The sequence below is a fragment of the Atractosteus spatula genome, chromosome 4, assembly GCF_055471065.1.
Source record: "Atractosteus spatula isolate fAtrSpa1 chromosome 4, fAtrSpa1.hap1, whole genome shotgun sequence".
Taxonomy (NCBI): domain Eukaryota; kingdom Metazoa; phylum Chordata; class Actinopteri; order Semionotiformes; family Lepisosteidae; genus Atractosteus; species Atractosteus spatula.
The window spans coordinates 57,534,607-57,551,296 of NC_142709.1; the positions used below are offsets into that span (position 1 = coordinate 57,534,607).

The 16,690-nt window shown below is 39.9% G+C and overlaps 1 protein-coding gene across 1 annotated transcript in view; it reads right to left on the reverse strand.

Moving 5' to 3' along the window:
- The window catches only part of sphkap (SPHK1 interactor, AKAP domain containing), a 32,547-nt gene that overhangs the window by 1,463 nt on the left and 14,394 nt on the right, over window positions 1-16,690 (reverse strand). The window contains exons 4-11 of the mRNA XM_088913607.1: window positions 10,514-10,573; window positions 9,968-10,105; window positions 9,249-9,504; window positions 4,828-8,440; window positions 3,611-3,781; window positions 1,366-1,449; window positions 1,181-1,233; window positions 120-304 (exon numbers count right to left, since the gene is read on the reverse strand). Coding sequence (XP_088769733.1) covers window positions 120-304; window positions 1,181-1,233; window positions 1,366-1,449; window positions 3,611-3,781; window positions 4,828-8,440; window positions 9,249-9,504; window positions 9,968-10,105; window positions 10,514-10,573 — 4,560 coding nt within the window. The remainder of the gene's footprint in view (window positions 1-119; window positions 305-1,180; window positions 1,234-1,365; window positions 1,450-3,610; window positions 3,782-4,827; window positions 8,441-9,248; window positions 9,505-9,967; window positions 10,106-10,513; window positions 10,574-16,690) is intronic.

The window sequence follows — 16,690 nt, forward strand, 5'->3', positions numbered from 1 at the left end:
GACAACTGTTGGATGCAGACCTGTCAGTTACATACAGTGCATAACAAAATAGCTTTCACGGCTACATAAGTAATTGATAACTATGAAGAAATATGAAAAACCTGCTTTCTCAGACCTACCTTTTCTATACTCTTTTCCTGGGTTTTCCTGAAGTAGATAGTTGGTACTCCAAGCTCTGAAGCAGCTATCCACTGTAAAGTGGCTCTTAACTCTGAGTCGACACACTCAGGGTCCAGGTCAAAGTTCATCACTAGAAGCTCCTTGTGGCTGCTGCTTGCTCCTATTGACAGCCCGGAGGTACATTCTGCAAGATAGGAAGTATTCAGTTGTCTGCTCCACACACTTCTATTCTTAACTTCATCCCTTCTGAAAATGGCCGTTCCTGGATCTTCATCTGAACAATGCAAATGTATGATTCACTTTTTAAAAATAATACTGCACCCAGGACTTGCTTCAAAGAGATGTATGCGTAATTCATTAAAAAACTAAAAATAATTCACATCCACAATATATTGTATTTATTTTAAAAAAACAATCGGGTTTAGGGTATTAATAATTTACTTATGAACTTATTACACTCACTAGGAAATGACAGTTATGTGTGTGCTAAATAAAAGCTAAAGCTACTGTATGTCTGCCTGCAGGAGAAGTCTTTAAAAAAAGCCCTGCCTAAGCTGGATAATGTCAATACTAATTTAAAGATTAAGACAGCTCTTGACAGATTCTATGTGAAAAGGATGCTAACTGTCTGGCAGAGAGTTCCTCCTCAAGGTAGCGATTCTCTGCACCAGGGAAGTTTTATTTTACTGCTTCGGACCACTCATTTATAGGAAACAGAAAGTACAACAGAAAGTGTTAATTCAGATGTGTTGTCTATTCACATTATTGTGAAAATTCCAGGTAAACAAAAGGGCATATACTGTAGTTGTTTAGTAACATTATTCTTAAAGCAGTTCCTGTAAAAAAAAGTCTGAAAAAGACATTGTACAGTCCAAAGGAAAATAGAAATAGTTACAACCTAATTATTGAAGCATATTAATGTTGTTAAACTGTCACTATGTGTTATTCCTTAGGTGTTTTTTGCTGTTATGCTCTCACAACAGTTATAAAATCGAGGAGTAAACCTACGGTACTGAATTTTTTACTCACATACTTTTTTGTAAACGAAAGCATTACTTACCATCCACATTTTCGAGGTTTTCTTTTAGCCTTTCTTTTTCCTCAGATTCTTCACTTTTAAAGAAAAAAATAATGTTGTAATAGAAGTAAAATACTTGACATCAGGAAATCTGTATTTTAAAAAACAATGTTAATGCTAAACACCCTATACAACCCTGATAATTGTCATGCACTGTGTAAAATTACCTTAATGATTTACATGGCGAGCAACTTTCCTGTAAAGATTCTAGATCCACAAAACCCAGGCTGGATGTGCTGCTGTTCCCATTTCTGAGTTTAAAACAAAGCAAAAGCACATGTCATGCACAAGTTCCAGGTGTACATTACTACAGCTCACTCTCCTGCTGGGTCTTCTTCCAGCTCAGCTCTGCTGCTCTGCAACTGAACCCTTAATTGACTCATTTGAGCTGTTTGACTGTTTTCAGCTTGTAAACATGTTGTATGGTGCCTATTAACTATTGCATTTCAAAAAGTAAAATAAAATCTCTAAAGGTATAGTAAAAATAAACCTGCAAATAATCCGATCAAGAAACCCATTAGTTCAATTAAAGCCTTAATTAGGTAATTAAACGCAGCAGGCATGAAAACCAGCAGGTTTGTGGGCCTCCAGGACAAGGACTGGCATCTTCTGAACTACAGCAACATGCTTATTATATTATAAGATATAAATTATATAAAAAAAATAACAGAATTGTAAAATGAAAGATGAAAGCAGTAAATTATTTTATTGAGTATATGTTCTACCTATAAATCCCTTCACTGTTAAATTAAAAGTTTTAAAAAATCATAAGGTACATCCTTCACCCCTGAAAAAGAAGTGGGCAAATCCAGGCCTCAAGGTTTTCATTCTAGCTCTGATCTTAATTGCATTATTGAATTAATTATTCAATTAGGAAGCAAATCGACCTTATTTGAACTGATGATTGAAACGTGTCTGCAAAATGTGCAGGAATCTGCCTCTTGGGGACTAGAGTAGCCCTTCCTAATCTTTCTCACTCTATGAAACAATTGTTGTTTCAGTTTTCATTTAAAACAAACTACTGTACTTGCTTGTCAGTTACATAAATGATAAGATGAGCTGTCCATTTACATTTTATAGGGTAGCATTTGGAGACTAGCCAGCAGCTATATCACCCTGCAGCTCTCAATGGGCTACCCACTGAAGCTCAGCAGGGTTGAGCCCGGTCAGTACCAGGATGGGAGACCTCCTGGGAAGCTATGGTTGTTCCTGGAAGTGGTGTTAGTGGGATCAGCAGGGGGTGCCCACCCTGCGGTCTGTGTGGGTCCTAATGCCCAGTAGAGTGGCGGGGACACTATACTGTAGTGGGCACTGTCTTTCGGATGAGATGTTAAACCGAGGTCCTGACTCGGAGTGGTCATTAAAGATCCCCGGGCATTTCTCGATAAGAGTAGGCAGTTATCCGGGTGTCCAGGCCAAAGTTCCCCCCCCGGCCTTTACTGTGGCTCCAAATTGTCCCCATGTATGATTGCCCTGTGATGGACTGGCGCCCTGTCCAGGGTGTACCCTGCCTCGCGCCTGTTGCTTGCCGGGTAGACTCCGGCTTCCCCCAACACCGTATGGTATAAAGAGGTTTGGCAAACGACATGACATTTGGAGACTACTTAGGTAACAACACTCAAGAAGTATTACAGTAGCAGCAGTAATCATTATGTAAATGTGAAAGTGGAATGTGGTTCCTAAAAGCATTTTCTTCAAAGGGAATTATTTTTTCTAGTAAATTTAGTAAGGGGAGAGCATTAAAACATACAGAATTTTAGACACATTTCGCCAAAGTTCAAGTTTCGCAACATATAATGCCCGACATATGAAATGTTCTTTTATTTACAGGTAATCTTTCAGTTCCACATTTAAAGCAATGAAGTTTCTCTGCAAATGTCTGCATTCTGATGAATGGTGGGATAGAAATGCAAGTTTTGATTTTGCTTCTCCCTGACATCCATCTCTCATGTCATGTCATTGCAAAGAGTGCAGTTTGGCTAGCCCCCTGGAAAGCTTTGATTTTTTTTCAAGAGAAGAAAACACACACAAAATGGAATGAACTGCAATTGTCACCCAAACAAGAAGGGTTTCCAAGGCCTGTGATGGGCAGCAATAGAACATTATGCTGTCAACTTAAATTCTGCAATCTCTTATGCTAGGCTGACAGGAGATGAACTAATTAGCATGATGAATTCGTATAACAATGGTGCATAATAAGCCAGCTGTATGTTTAGCAGATGTTACAGTTCTCCTTCTGTTTCTCAGAGGAAGAAAAGTTCTTGAAAGTGCATTGTCTAGTTTTAAAAACACATTAACCATTCAAGCAAGGTTGGTGCTCTGCGCAATGGGCTGATGAACAGCATTATGGGTGGGTATGTTCAGATTATTGAAGCTGCTGGCTAAAATAATGGGGAAGGGACATTCACTGACCCTTCGCTTAGCTGTATATAGCTACTTGTATCCTCGGGAAGGTCTTCTTCATTGGCAATCTGCAACCAGCTTCCTGTACTCTCATCGCTGGAGCTAATGTTGTTTGTGCATTCTTCTGATGCTGATGCATTCTCAACTACTGAAGTTATTACAGTCTTGTTACACTCAAGGCTGTGAAAAGCAAATTGCAATAACCCAAGTTAATTCTTAGCTAAATAGGTAGCTAAAGTATTTGCACTGATTGACAGGGCACTGAACAGCTGGCTTCCAAATGTTGCCGCAGCTCCTAAACCACACTGTTTATAACAAATCAATTAGCATTGAGTAATTAAGTAATTTGAAACAATGCCATTTAAGTCTTTATTGATTACTCTTAGGTTGTAGCATAAACACCCTAAAGGGAACTGATTGTTTCTGACAGCGTGAGATGAATTTCATTCTTGACTTTCATGAGCTTTTCTGTCTGTCTTGGTTTCCCTGCTTGACCTCTTTCTGTTGCCATTTTACATTTCAGTGAGTCAACTGCACACGTCTGCTCCCTTTCTACAGCTGATGTAGTCACAGACTCCGAGAGAAAGCAGTCGTTCTCTAGCTCAGACTTAATGTGAACAGGAAATGTTCAGACAGATCAAAATGAAATCTGACAATGAAGATAAACAAAACTTCCTGGGTAGATCTGTAAGCTTTTATTATTGATTTAAAATGTAGTTTAACATAAAGCAAGAGGTTTAGGTTAGCGTTCAATTGGAATGATATCATGACTTTAAACCAATGCAGTTATTTATTCAAAATAACAAATGTGGACATTTTAACTATTGTAATATGATATGTATCCCTAAGGGAATAGTTGTCAGATATTCACAACTGACAGGAGCTGTTACATCATTTGATATTAAATTCTAAATTACGAAATTACATTGTAAACTTTTGCTGGTTTTACATTCCATCTCACTTTTATTATTGTCTAAAAGCTCTAAAAGAGATAAATTAAATTCATTCAAATTAGCCAGATTCATTATTGTAGGTTTGCAGTATACTTTGCACTGACAAATTCTATTTTTATATAAAATCCAGCTCTATCTGAGAGGAAAAATAGAACAACACTGCAATTCAACAATTTCACAAATTACACCTTTCCATCAAATTTCACTCGTGACGCTCGAGAGGGCACACAGATGATACATCAGTGGTGTGTCTGATCTGACTATGAAACATACCTGCTAGAATTTAAAGACATTTTCTCTGGGCCCGGGTCACATTGCACTTCTGTGGGCTTTTCCTGAGGGTGACACTCTCTTTCAGGCGTCACGGAAGAAGAAGCAGTGAGGTCGTGGTGTCGTGTGTCTTCCTTGAACTCTTCCCTCTGATCGGCTTCTATGTGAATCAAAGGCACTTCCCTTGGGCTACGAGGAAGGGAGGCAACACACCCAGAGTCGTTGCCTGTGGCTGGTTTTTCCTGGGTCGATCTGGCCTTGTCTGACGCTGGCTGCCTTAAATGGGACTTGAAACACCTCCTCTTTTCAGCCAGTGGGATGGGTGGTCGGGAGCTCACAGACTCTTGCTGTCCTCCTAATAGAGACTTTCCACTTTCCACAATATCAGCTGCCAGCTGGTTTGCAAACTGTTCAACATGTGGCTGCGAATCACTCAATTGTTCCAGATCTATGCTCTCTTCTTCGTCCACGATGATTTTATTTTTTCGCATTAGAGACTCAATGGAATTTGACCATGTCTCATGAATAAGCATGTCTGTAATCTGGTCGGTTTGGCCTCTTTGGTACAAACAGGAATCAGACTTACAAAGGCCCATCGAGGATGCTGAGTTACCAGGATATATGTTGAGAGTGTCTCCATGTATGTTTCTTGCAAAGCCATCAAAAGAATTTGCTTTCATGGGGGAGTTCACAGTCAGCCTGGAGTCAGATGATCTCCTGTCTGGCATTGATGACTGCCTGAAGCAAAAAGGTGTCCGAGGAGTTGGAGGCAACAAGCTGTTACTCCACTCTTTAGTTTTTGATACGTTATAGTCTTTATTTTCTTTGTCCATTTCTTTGAGCATGAATCTGTAGAATTCCTCCGTGATGCTCTCCGTGCTTGACTGCTTTGACAAACAGGTTGATCTCACATTGAGGTGACCGTTCTTTTTGGTGACCTGTTGCATGGCCGAGCTCAGTATGCTATTGGCATTTTTTCCGGCGTAATAGTCGAGTAGCAGGTCAAAACCCCTGCCCTCGTTTTCCATCTGATTTACCATGAATCTGGAAAATTCATCTGTGATGCTTTCACAGCTGGACTGCTTGGATATGGAACTTCCTCTGCTCATGTTTTGCCCCAACCGGGTCCCGGGACTCAAGGCGTTGATCAGACTGGAGGAATCTCCATCCTCTTCTGGGATGCTTTCATAGCTTGACGCCTTCCCTCTGCTCCATCTGTCACACTGCAGTCGGTTCCTTGGGTGACCTGGCTTCGAGGTGTCTACCACATTCAGTTCCGGGCAGTTCATAATCTTCGCTGTCACCTCTGTAGCAAAGAGAGTGAAAGGATCGGGGGGCTCGTCTAAATTCATGGACTCATCCACGACCCTGTTCATCAGGCGCTCCATGAGCTCTGGCTGCTCCTCCGTTTTCTTTTTAATTTCGCTGAGCCTGGGTGGCCTGTGCTTCTTTGTGACAGCTGCATTGCTCTGCACGTCCTTCTTCCTTTTCACCGTTCGGCAGGGCATCAGGTAGTTCTCGGGGTTCTCAGGTCCGCCTTTCCAGGCACAGAACCACGGCTGTTTCCCGTGTGAATTTTCTAGGCAGATTGCAGCCATCTCAGTAGCCATTGAAACCACAGTGGTAGCGAGATCATCTGCAAAACCTGAGACTGGAGATTTGCCCTCTGTTGCAGCCTCCACTGTGACCATAGGAGGTAATAAGAGCTGCTCAGAGGACAAGGAATTTGATGTATTGTCATCATCAGTCAGCGTACTGCCTTTATGCTTTTCTGTAAATGAACCATTATGGCTGAACATCTCTTGAAAGCTCTGCTTTGTCTCAAAAATGGACATTGTTTTGTCAGTTTCTGATGTCTTGGAATCTTTTACATTATTTTTGCTTGGTTGACCCTGAGGGCTATTAAACTCTTTGACTAAGGATGCAACATTAGCTTGACTGGGTCTTCGCTGATCTCTGGTTACTGCAGAACAGCTGGTATTGGTGGGTTCACTTTCTTTCTGTTCTTGGACATTTTCTTCCTTTATCCCTGTGTAGCGAGACAGATTATCTTTGCAGCAAAGCAGAGTAGTTTGATTTTCATTGTTAACAGCCTGAGTTGATCCAATAAAACTGAGTAATTGGTTTAATGGTCCTTTGCTTTCCTTTACAATTGTCTCAGAATCCTTGGAGCTGGGTTTATCTTCCAGTATGTCTGACGAGGGTTTACCATGGTGTGAAATGTCACTGATTTTTTTGCATGTAATCCTTAACACATCCAAAATCAAATTACTGGTGTTCTCCAAAACCAAGCCTTGCAAATTGGAAATGTCTTTGCTTGGACTTTCCAGTTCTCTTTTCTTCATGGCTTTCTCCAACGAGTGTTTAAAAATAGCATTTGAAAGGATGTGAGCCAAATCATCCATCTCAGTCTCTCCTAAATTAGAGGTATTTGGCTTGGTAATGCTAGCAACTATTTTGTTGTGTGTGGATTCCAAAAAGTCTGCAACACTTTTGTGGTTTTCAGGTTTCGTTAAAACTGAGGAAGCTTCTTTAAGTAAAACTTCTGCAATGTTTGTTTTAAACTGGTCAATTTTTGTACCTATGGCAACACTGCAATGCAGCGTTATAGCAGTTGAAGCTTCTGCTACAGACAGAAGCCCTCTAGAGGGGGAATAAATTTCATCTTGTTCCTCCTCTGTGAGGTCCACTACCGCAACTGCGCTGGCGACCTGGGTCATGCCACAAAGGGCAGAAGAGAAGGAATAATTCTTCCCTTCCCGGTTTGGCTCTGCAAATTCTTCATTTTCATCCTCCTCATAGTCATCTGTTGTTTGACTTTCAGGTACCACCATACTTGGGTCTATCTTAAGTTTCTCAGTAGCTTTGGGACTTGAAATAGTTCCGATTACACTGGCCGCACAAGCTAAGGCTACCTCAACTGGTTTTGGAGTGCGTCTGCTTGACCCAAAGCTGCAATGCTGTCCATGTTCCTCCAGGGGTTGATGAGAAACATCTTTGGGGATATCATGTTCAACCCAGGTGTCCGGGCTTGAGGACGGAGTTCCTGGCCATTCTATCATACTCTCACAGTTATCAGGGCTTTGCACAATGACAATCTTGGGCAGCTCAAATGAGTACGATCGAGCTGGTTTTGGATCTTCTCTTTTAGAGGTCAGGACTGTATTACTTCCAGCCGAGACACTTAGGGCTGCCTCTGCTGTGAAAGTGGGTTCTTCCTGGGACAGCTTAATAAAGGCATCCTGAAGGACGGATTCTGCCAAATTCGTGGCGTAATAGCCTGCCGTTTCTGGTGTACTTGGCAAGTTGTGTTGTGCAGTAGCACTCTGTCTAGGGACAGTACTGTGTCTGTTTCTTGTGACTTGGCTTGATGAAGAAAAGCCTTGGCGTTTGCTTTGATAGGCTTTTTTTGCGTGCAGCTCCGCTGTGTTCTGGAGAGAGCTACTGTGACAGAGCTTCACGTCTTTATCAGCTGCACCATGTGGTGTTGCCCCAGACTCTTCACTCCACTGGGGCTCCTTATAGAGCTCTTTTACGTTTCTATGCCTGTCTGACCTCAGTCCTCCAGGATTCTTCTCATGTGTGTAGAGGTCCACAAAATCACTGTTCTCAAAATCTGCAGAAAAGAATGGCCCATTTTAACATTAGACAAGTGTTCAATCCAGGAGAATAAGTTGCCTCTTTTTTTGTTCTTCATTATCAGAAATGATACCGCTGGTCTTAACCAGGGGGTAGGCGACCCTGGTCCTCACGGACTGCGTTCCTGAAGGTGTTAGAAGTATTTTTTGATTAGTAGCCTATTCAGATCTGGAAAACACAGCTGATTGATCCACTTAATTGATTCACTTAAGTCATCAAGGTTGGAGATGCAGTGGAATCCAAAAACAAATGCAGAATTCCAGGATCAGGGTTGCCTACCTCTGCTTAAACATTTATCTGTTTCCTTGCAATTTTTTTCCATATATAAATAGAATTGAAATATCACCCTCCCTCACCTAAAAAGCTTATTTATCCATTAAAAGCTAATTACCAGGCCATTACAAAAGCCTTTAAGAGAGTGTAACCTTGTGAGTCATCTCTATTGATCATCTTCTAAGATTAAAGCACATTGTATTATAAATATGAGGGAAACCTTTATTTGTTAATAATGGTGGAAAATGAAAAATGTTGCGAAACTAAAGACTAGTCAGGGACAGCCAAAAATGTAATATTTCTTGGAGGAAATCTTTACTGTAAGAAATTTAACAATCAGCACTCTTGACCTTGCCCTACACTCTTATACTGTACCTTTAGTGCTCTATTTTGACAATCTAGTTTGTAAACGTAACAGTAATGAAACAGTAACCACTTCAGATTTCTCTCTCTCGATCAAATTCTGGAGGAAAAGAAATCCTGGTAAATAATAATTAACAATGGGCTTTTACCATTCCTGAATGCGTCTTCCTCACTGTCCTCCAGATGTTCAGATGCAGTAAGAAAGTCCTCCTCTATTGAAGAAACAGACCTGTTGGTGTCGTCCTCGGGTCTGTGGTGTCCATATCGCTCCAATTGTAACTGCCTCTCCTGGCCAGACTCTATTCCAATCAGGAACTTGTTTATTTCAAAAATGAGACAGCTGGGGTGGCTGCTTTTGTTTCCCCTGGCACACTGGACCAAGCATACATCGGCCACTCTGAGACTCTGAAAAATAGAAGCAGATTAGAACAATGATCACTGTATATAATTAACCTGTAAAGGATTAGCCATTATAAACATTAAAGGAGGTTTATAAACATTCAAAATGAAAACGGCACATTAACTTAAAAAAGGCGATCTTTTTTCTGTTTAACACAATAACGACTCATTTTCCAGCTACCTGAACTAAAGACATAAAAACAAATCAGCGGGAAGCTATTTCTGGGGGCATCTCATTTTAATCTGCGGTTTATGAGTTTGCAAGCGTACGGACAGGTGGAGCCCAAGCACACTAGTAACTGAAAATGGAAATCCTTTGCAGTCCAACAGCGTGATTCAGAGTGGTTACAAGAGCATCCAAGCACTTCGCCACCAATTCAAGTTTGTTTTGAAAATAATTTGTTGGGTAAAGAACAGGGATTTAAGGAAAATGAACACTACCGCCTTTGATTAATGACTGGTGTCTCACCTGCTGATTAGAAGAATCCTGTGGACAGGTGCCTGAGGAATCCAGCCCACTGAGGAGAAAGATTTCGTTATCCCTTGGCTGCTTCACATTTAGGGAGTCAATCAGTTTTGGGAGAGCAGGGGAGACAGAGGCCAGTTTCTGAAAGCAAGTTGTAAAAACAGTTGTATCTGTTGTGAGATATATGAATATAAAATATGATTTAATTAATGACATTGATGACTTATCATGTTCATTCATGCTGAACTAAGGAAAACTTGGCAATATCGTTCTTTGTTTATTCAAAGCTTTGTACTACTAAAGATGTTCCACCTCTGCTTTGCTTGGTTAGAACCTGAAATGTCACCATTCAGCAAGGAATTTGGGGTAATTCCCTTCAGTGAAGTCTGCTCAGATGCGGATTTCAGAGATAGGCGCACAAAGGTTGCCCTGGGGGGAACTCGTGAGCACCCTTGTGAAGCACAAATTTAGAAACGGGACACCCTTAGCTCTTGCAGACCTGAGCTGCAAGTGTGCACATTGGGACATGGCTTTAGTGGACAATCTTACCTTAATGCACGTGTCATCACACTGATCCTTACTGTCTCTGTCAAGATTCACAAAGCAGATCTGTTGGACAGGTTAGAATTAGTGATTATTATAATTATTTCAAAAATACCATAACGTATCCCTAACATTTTGATCTTATAAACAATGATCAAGGGCTTATAAGATTTTGATTACACAAAACATGCATTTATAAGTTTGTCTTTAATATCCATGGATTAGATGTAATCAAATACTTTGTAAATCATGAAATAAATTGCTATGTTTTAGATGATTCTCAGTGTTTAAGATCTTCCTGTAGCCTGCATTTCAAAATTAAGTGTTTGCAGAAATGTTCAGAATTTAGAAATCTCAAGCTTGGCCTTCATGCTGGACTTGTCAATTATAGCTTTTTTTTATTTTTGAATATACATATTCACACAATATTTAACGTATTGTAAATGTAAATATGAACATGTAACATTGGGTGGAAATGAACCACGGTGGTTAGTGCTACAGCCAAACAGGTGTGGGGTCCCAAGATTGATTTTGGATTGTAAACTGTCTGTTTGGGGTTTGCATGTTCTCCTGTGACCATGTGGCTAGATTAAGTGGTGCCTATAACTTGTCCTTCTGTGTGTGTGTGGCCAGGTGTACACTGTACATCCCAGGTGTGAATGATTCCTGTCCCTTTTCTTGTTATCTTCTTCAATATAGGTTAGAACAGCTGTAGGCTTTCTGAAACACACCCACACTCACACCTTGTCATCTTCAACCTCTGATGTGATCAAGTAATTTATGTTTCTTAAACCAAGACAATTCTCAGGTTAACTGAACCACGCAGCCACAGAGGTACCTGTATATACTTTGTGCAGCTAGTGAGTATATCATGATATGCAAAGCTGTATACTGTACTGCTATCAAGTTAAAATTTTATCTTAAGTATTTTAATAAAGTTTTCAAGTTCTGTTTTGTTCTACAAATCTCCAGAATTGACAGGGGGAAGTCATTAAAACATTTTAGTCTTTTTAGTTCAATTTTCATTCAATGCAAGCGAGCCCACTGTGAAATCAAGTGCCAGCTATCCTCATATGAGGAAATGGTTCAGTACACGTACAGCTTGTAGATAATATGCATAGGAATAAGATGAGTATGTGAGACAGCCTTTGTATGATACCAATTAATTAGCTTAATGAAGCTACACGCATAAACACAAAGGTCAGTTGTGGTTGAATTGATACAACAGAGGCCATTGTAGAGCAGAGCAGAAACAGTGCGAGATTTTAAGAAACCATCATGCTGAGGGAGAGTAAGAGGGCAACTGAATTGGGAGTGTAAAAATGAGGCAAAACCACCAGGAGGCAATTATGAGATACTCTCAAATCAGGGAAAACTGCACCTTTATAAAAAGATATTTAAAACGGACAGGGGTTGCCTGTTCAGGCCCGACAGTGAGCCACAAAATCTCAGGGTGAGATCAGTTGCAATAATTTTGAAAATGATTTAAAAACCTACAGGTTAGGTTAGAATACATATCCAGACGTATTGTGAGTAACAGCCTCCATTGTAGCCTTGCCAGCCCGCAGGTAAGAATTCATGACAGTTTTGGGTGGACTGGCCAAACAGGTATGACTGAGTGAGATTTTTCAACTGTTCCTATCTCTTGAAGTGGGAGCTAGGCATGCTTTCATATAGACTCGCATCAGGGTTGGGAAGGTATTATAACATTGGAGTGGTCCATTCACCATCTAAACTCCTTTCAAAAGGGATGTTTTTTTCAGCATATTTCCCTTGCTAGAACTCCACCTCCTACTCACATTCATGGGGCTTGTAATCCAGCAGGTTATCCAGTCCTGTTTCTGCATAGCTGGGATGTCTAGAGGTTTTTGTTTCAACTCTGTTCTTTACTAATGAAACTTTCATTATTACTGGCTTAATTGCACAACCTTAGCTTCTCCCAGCTCCTCATGCCCTGGTGCTTTAAAAAGACACAGGAAACCTACAGCCCACTGGCCTGGCAGGATCAGGACACCCCTGCAGGAAGTTACACACAACTCTGGGGGAAGGGTTAAAACATATCTCTAACAATGAAATTGCTTGAATACAACCTTCCACTACAGGTACCTAAGCAGTTGAAAATTTAAACAGATATGATAGTGCACACATCAAGGACTGGATATGAGAAACCCTCAAAAGACTCATATTAAGCAGGAAAGCCAAGACCATAGAGTAGGCCTAGCTTTTAACACAGTTGCCACTCTTACAAAGGAACGAAGCACAGAGCTAGTCAACCCAGAAATGAACTCCAGACTTCAAAGGACCACAGCTTCTCCTTGGTTTTGTTCCACTTGAGTTCTCCGATTTGTGAATAAAGCTTATTCTCAGATCTGTGGCTGGTGGTTGTACAGTATGCAGGACCACATCAAACCTGCTGGACTGTAGTCTGCTTTCCCAAACCGCAGTTTTACACTGCTGCCTTGATTGATAACGAGCAGTGACAGTTCTAGCAGCTTTTATGAACGTCAATGAAAAAACCTCCCCTTCTATCAATGGCACCTTTGTCTTTCAAGCCGTAATTCTACCTCCCTTAATCTCCCAACAGTCTCAAATGGCCCAGCTTTGGATTCACAGACGCAACCTGTGGTCTGCAGAAGGTACAGTAAGAGCCCCTGGTCAACCCCACTCATACGACTTGGGGCTCACTGCAGGTTCCTCGACATGCACAGAAACACACTTTCAGCTGTGCAATCCTACTTTCACTGAAAGGTTATGGATTCCCGAAATGGTTAATTCCACAGAATTTTTGTCTAATCTTCCATGCTGTTTTTAATGTCACAGATTTCCAATTGTGGCTGTGAGGCATTTCAACCAGGATTTATTGGTTAGGCTTGCCTGCCATTATAAAAATGTCAAGATATTTCTCTGACCTGTTTATTCTTTCCCTGGCTTTGAATTGCCATGCCACGTCTTAAATATGATTTGAAGCAGCCTAGTATTTTTGAATTGTAAAATGTGGCATAAAGTATATTAAAAAGTATACATTTTATGGCTCATGAATACTACTAAAAGAGAAAATATTTGCGTAGGCAAAGCTCTGGTATACCATTAACCTTTCTTATGCATGAATGGGCTATTGTTACGAGAGAAAAAAATCTCACTGAACTAAATTATGTGAAGTCAGTCATTGAGAAATTAAACTTTACAACTTCAAACTTGATGGGTCTCAGTAACAGCACCAAAAATTGCAAGAAAATTTGCATTTCTGATGTTTTTACATTTTTTTACTTTTTAAAGTAGCAATTTACTTCACCTCATACTCTTTCTGAAGAGAAGTCACACCAATTTAAGAATTGCATAAAACGGAACAGCAGTAAAACAATCCAGTTATTACAGGACAAAAAAAAACAGCTCAAATCCAGATGCAGCTGAAAAATAACAGATAAACCAATTCCCAACTGTGTGATTTAAAAGTTTAAACCTCTTTGAACTGAATGTCAGTCTAGAAAAGGACTTAAAGAAAGCCACTCTGAGACACTTGCTTTTGGAAGCAAAGACTAATTTTTCTTTGCTTCCTTTACCTTCAGCACTATTGAACTTGCAAAAAAGCAACTTGAAACTTGTCAGCACATCTGGGTGCATTGTATGCATTTCGTTCGGTGATGACATTTTGGTTGAATGAGTTCCTGGCTAGCACATGAATATGTCTGACTATTTATATCACGCATTTTGTGCTGTGTTCAGCAGCTTTAGTGCAGCCTGGCATTTCCTGAGACACTTCAGCTTGTCTGGTGTTAATTCATTCAAATACCTTACAAAACAAAACAAATTTCTTTTACCACTGTCATTTGAAGGCATCAATGATGCTGCGCTTTCAAGCAACAAAGCTAGTTTGCATCTACCAAAGGTGTGTTTCTTCTTTCTTTGATACAGAGTTTACTGAACTTGGCAGCAAATCTTAAGAATCTCGTTTTTAGTTCAATGACACCCTATAACCGACATCATTATGCTTTTCACACCATCTCATCTCAGAAATAATTTGTTCTTTCCTTCTGAGATGGGCTGCTGTGGTATTGTTTTGTTTTATTTTACCACATTTAAACTGGATACATTTTTAAATCAGATTATATGATAGAAATCTGTAGTTTGGGAGAAGGAAACTGCTGTATATTTCTGTTTATAGTTCATATATATACAGTATTTGTATATCTTTAAGAATGTCAACACTATGTACATAATCTATGAGTATATACCAAGTGCAGAGATTTTTTGTGACAGTGTGAGCCATTAGAAATTCTGTTTGTATTTGTGTTCTTGTGTTTTATTATGATTGGCATCTGCTGCTATTTCTTATTTACGTGTCCTGTTTCTTCCTGTGCTGTGGCAGCAGTCTCAGGAGTGACTGTGAACTGTGCTCTCCAGGAAATTGTTTACAAGCTCAAGGCCCAGGAGACTGCTTTGAACGGACACTGTGATCTGTCCTGGCATACGTCAGATTAATTTTTAATTTGTGCGCTTTTCGGGATCTATTATGTTTTCATTGGGGCCGTTTTATTTCCCTTGAAATTAATTTAGTGGGGAAGAATTCTGTGCCTTGTTCCATTCTGAATTTGCAATTTACTGAATGTAATGAAATGATAAAGAAAATATCCTGGTATCATAAAAACACATGTAGCAGAAAATTGCATATAACACAGAAATACTTCAGTTTGTCAAGGAGGTCAAGGTGCTTAAAAAAACGATTTTACCTCAGATCTACATCATACCCAGATGAGTTTAAAATGACCATTAACCCTTGCGATTCCACTGCTCTGATGTTTTATGGAATTTATTTATGCACTGAACTCTATGATGCCAAGCATGGGAAAAACTGGAAAATGTGTGCAATTTTAAATTTGGGGGTAGTGTTATTGTGGCTCCATCCAACACAATTACTTATATTGTATTTAGTCAATGAGATCATATATTTTTTTATTTTCTTGCATGAATATGTAGACTACATGTGTGCTTAAAGAAGAAACTGAAGTTAAATTGGAATTCTAACCTGACAGACATGCTATTATGTTTTACTACCTGTTACTTATACAGTGCTTTGCAAAAGTATTCAGACCCTTCAAATTGTGTCCCATTTTGTGGGATTATAAAATTATGCATACACATTTTTTTAAAATGTAATATTTTATTCAAAAACCTGAATGCTCAAACTGTAAACATCTAAGGATACGTTACAGTAAATGTCAATAAAAAACTAAAGAGAAAAAAATGAAATACTGTACAGTATGTTCATCGCATAAATATGCAGACCACTGGACCCAATATGGTTTTTGTTGTTTTCCATATTTCATACACTGATGAAAAAATAACTTTTTATCTTTGCTGTATTTGTGATGAGAGGCTAATGTGGATGCTAATAGTGCCACGATACTTCAAAGTGTTACACGGCTGGAATCAAAGTAGATCTTTCTCATTTCGATCTCCTTATCAGATAAAGCTAGGTATAAGATTATATTTGGCATTTTGTTTACAAGTTGTGGATTTTTTAAACTAGTCTGGAAGGAGGTCACACTGTAACCTTACATTTCTGCTTTTTAATGCACAAACATCTCATCTGCTGAGTCCTCTCTGTGCACATCCTTGCTAGCACCTCTCCCTCCAGGTATTGGAAAACACTGTATCCAGTACAGTCTGCAAGGGACAGCAATTCTTCCCTTCCTAGTAACCTAGTACTTTATCTATCAGGAGGGCTGAGAGGTTTAACAGAATCAGTCTATATAATAAATTGTCTATACAGAACACATTGTAAGATAACGTGCATGATAAAATTATGCCAAAGTATTGTTATTATTTTCCTCATTTTTGTCAACTTCAGAGTGTGAGAGCGCTGAGCTGTGGGAACAGGATGCAAGCTAATTTCCAAAGCCTCTGGTTCACCGAGTGTTCAATGAGGTAGCAAATGAACATCTGTGCCCAGGAAGAGCTGCTACAGAACAGGACCAGAGGCCTGCATGACCAACTGCGCTCTGCTCAAAGTTTCCAAAGCGCACTCTCCGTTTGTTCGTCTCGAAAATTGACAGCTCCAGGACTGTCTGCCTCTCGTGTCATTTGAAATTGCATGTTAATGGGTGGTTGAATTACTTTGTCAGGGGCCAATCCTCACTGGCTGAAACCCTATGAAATCCCTTTTCAAATGAACAGAGTCTCGGA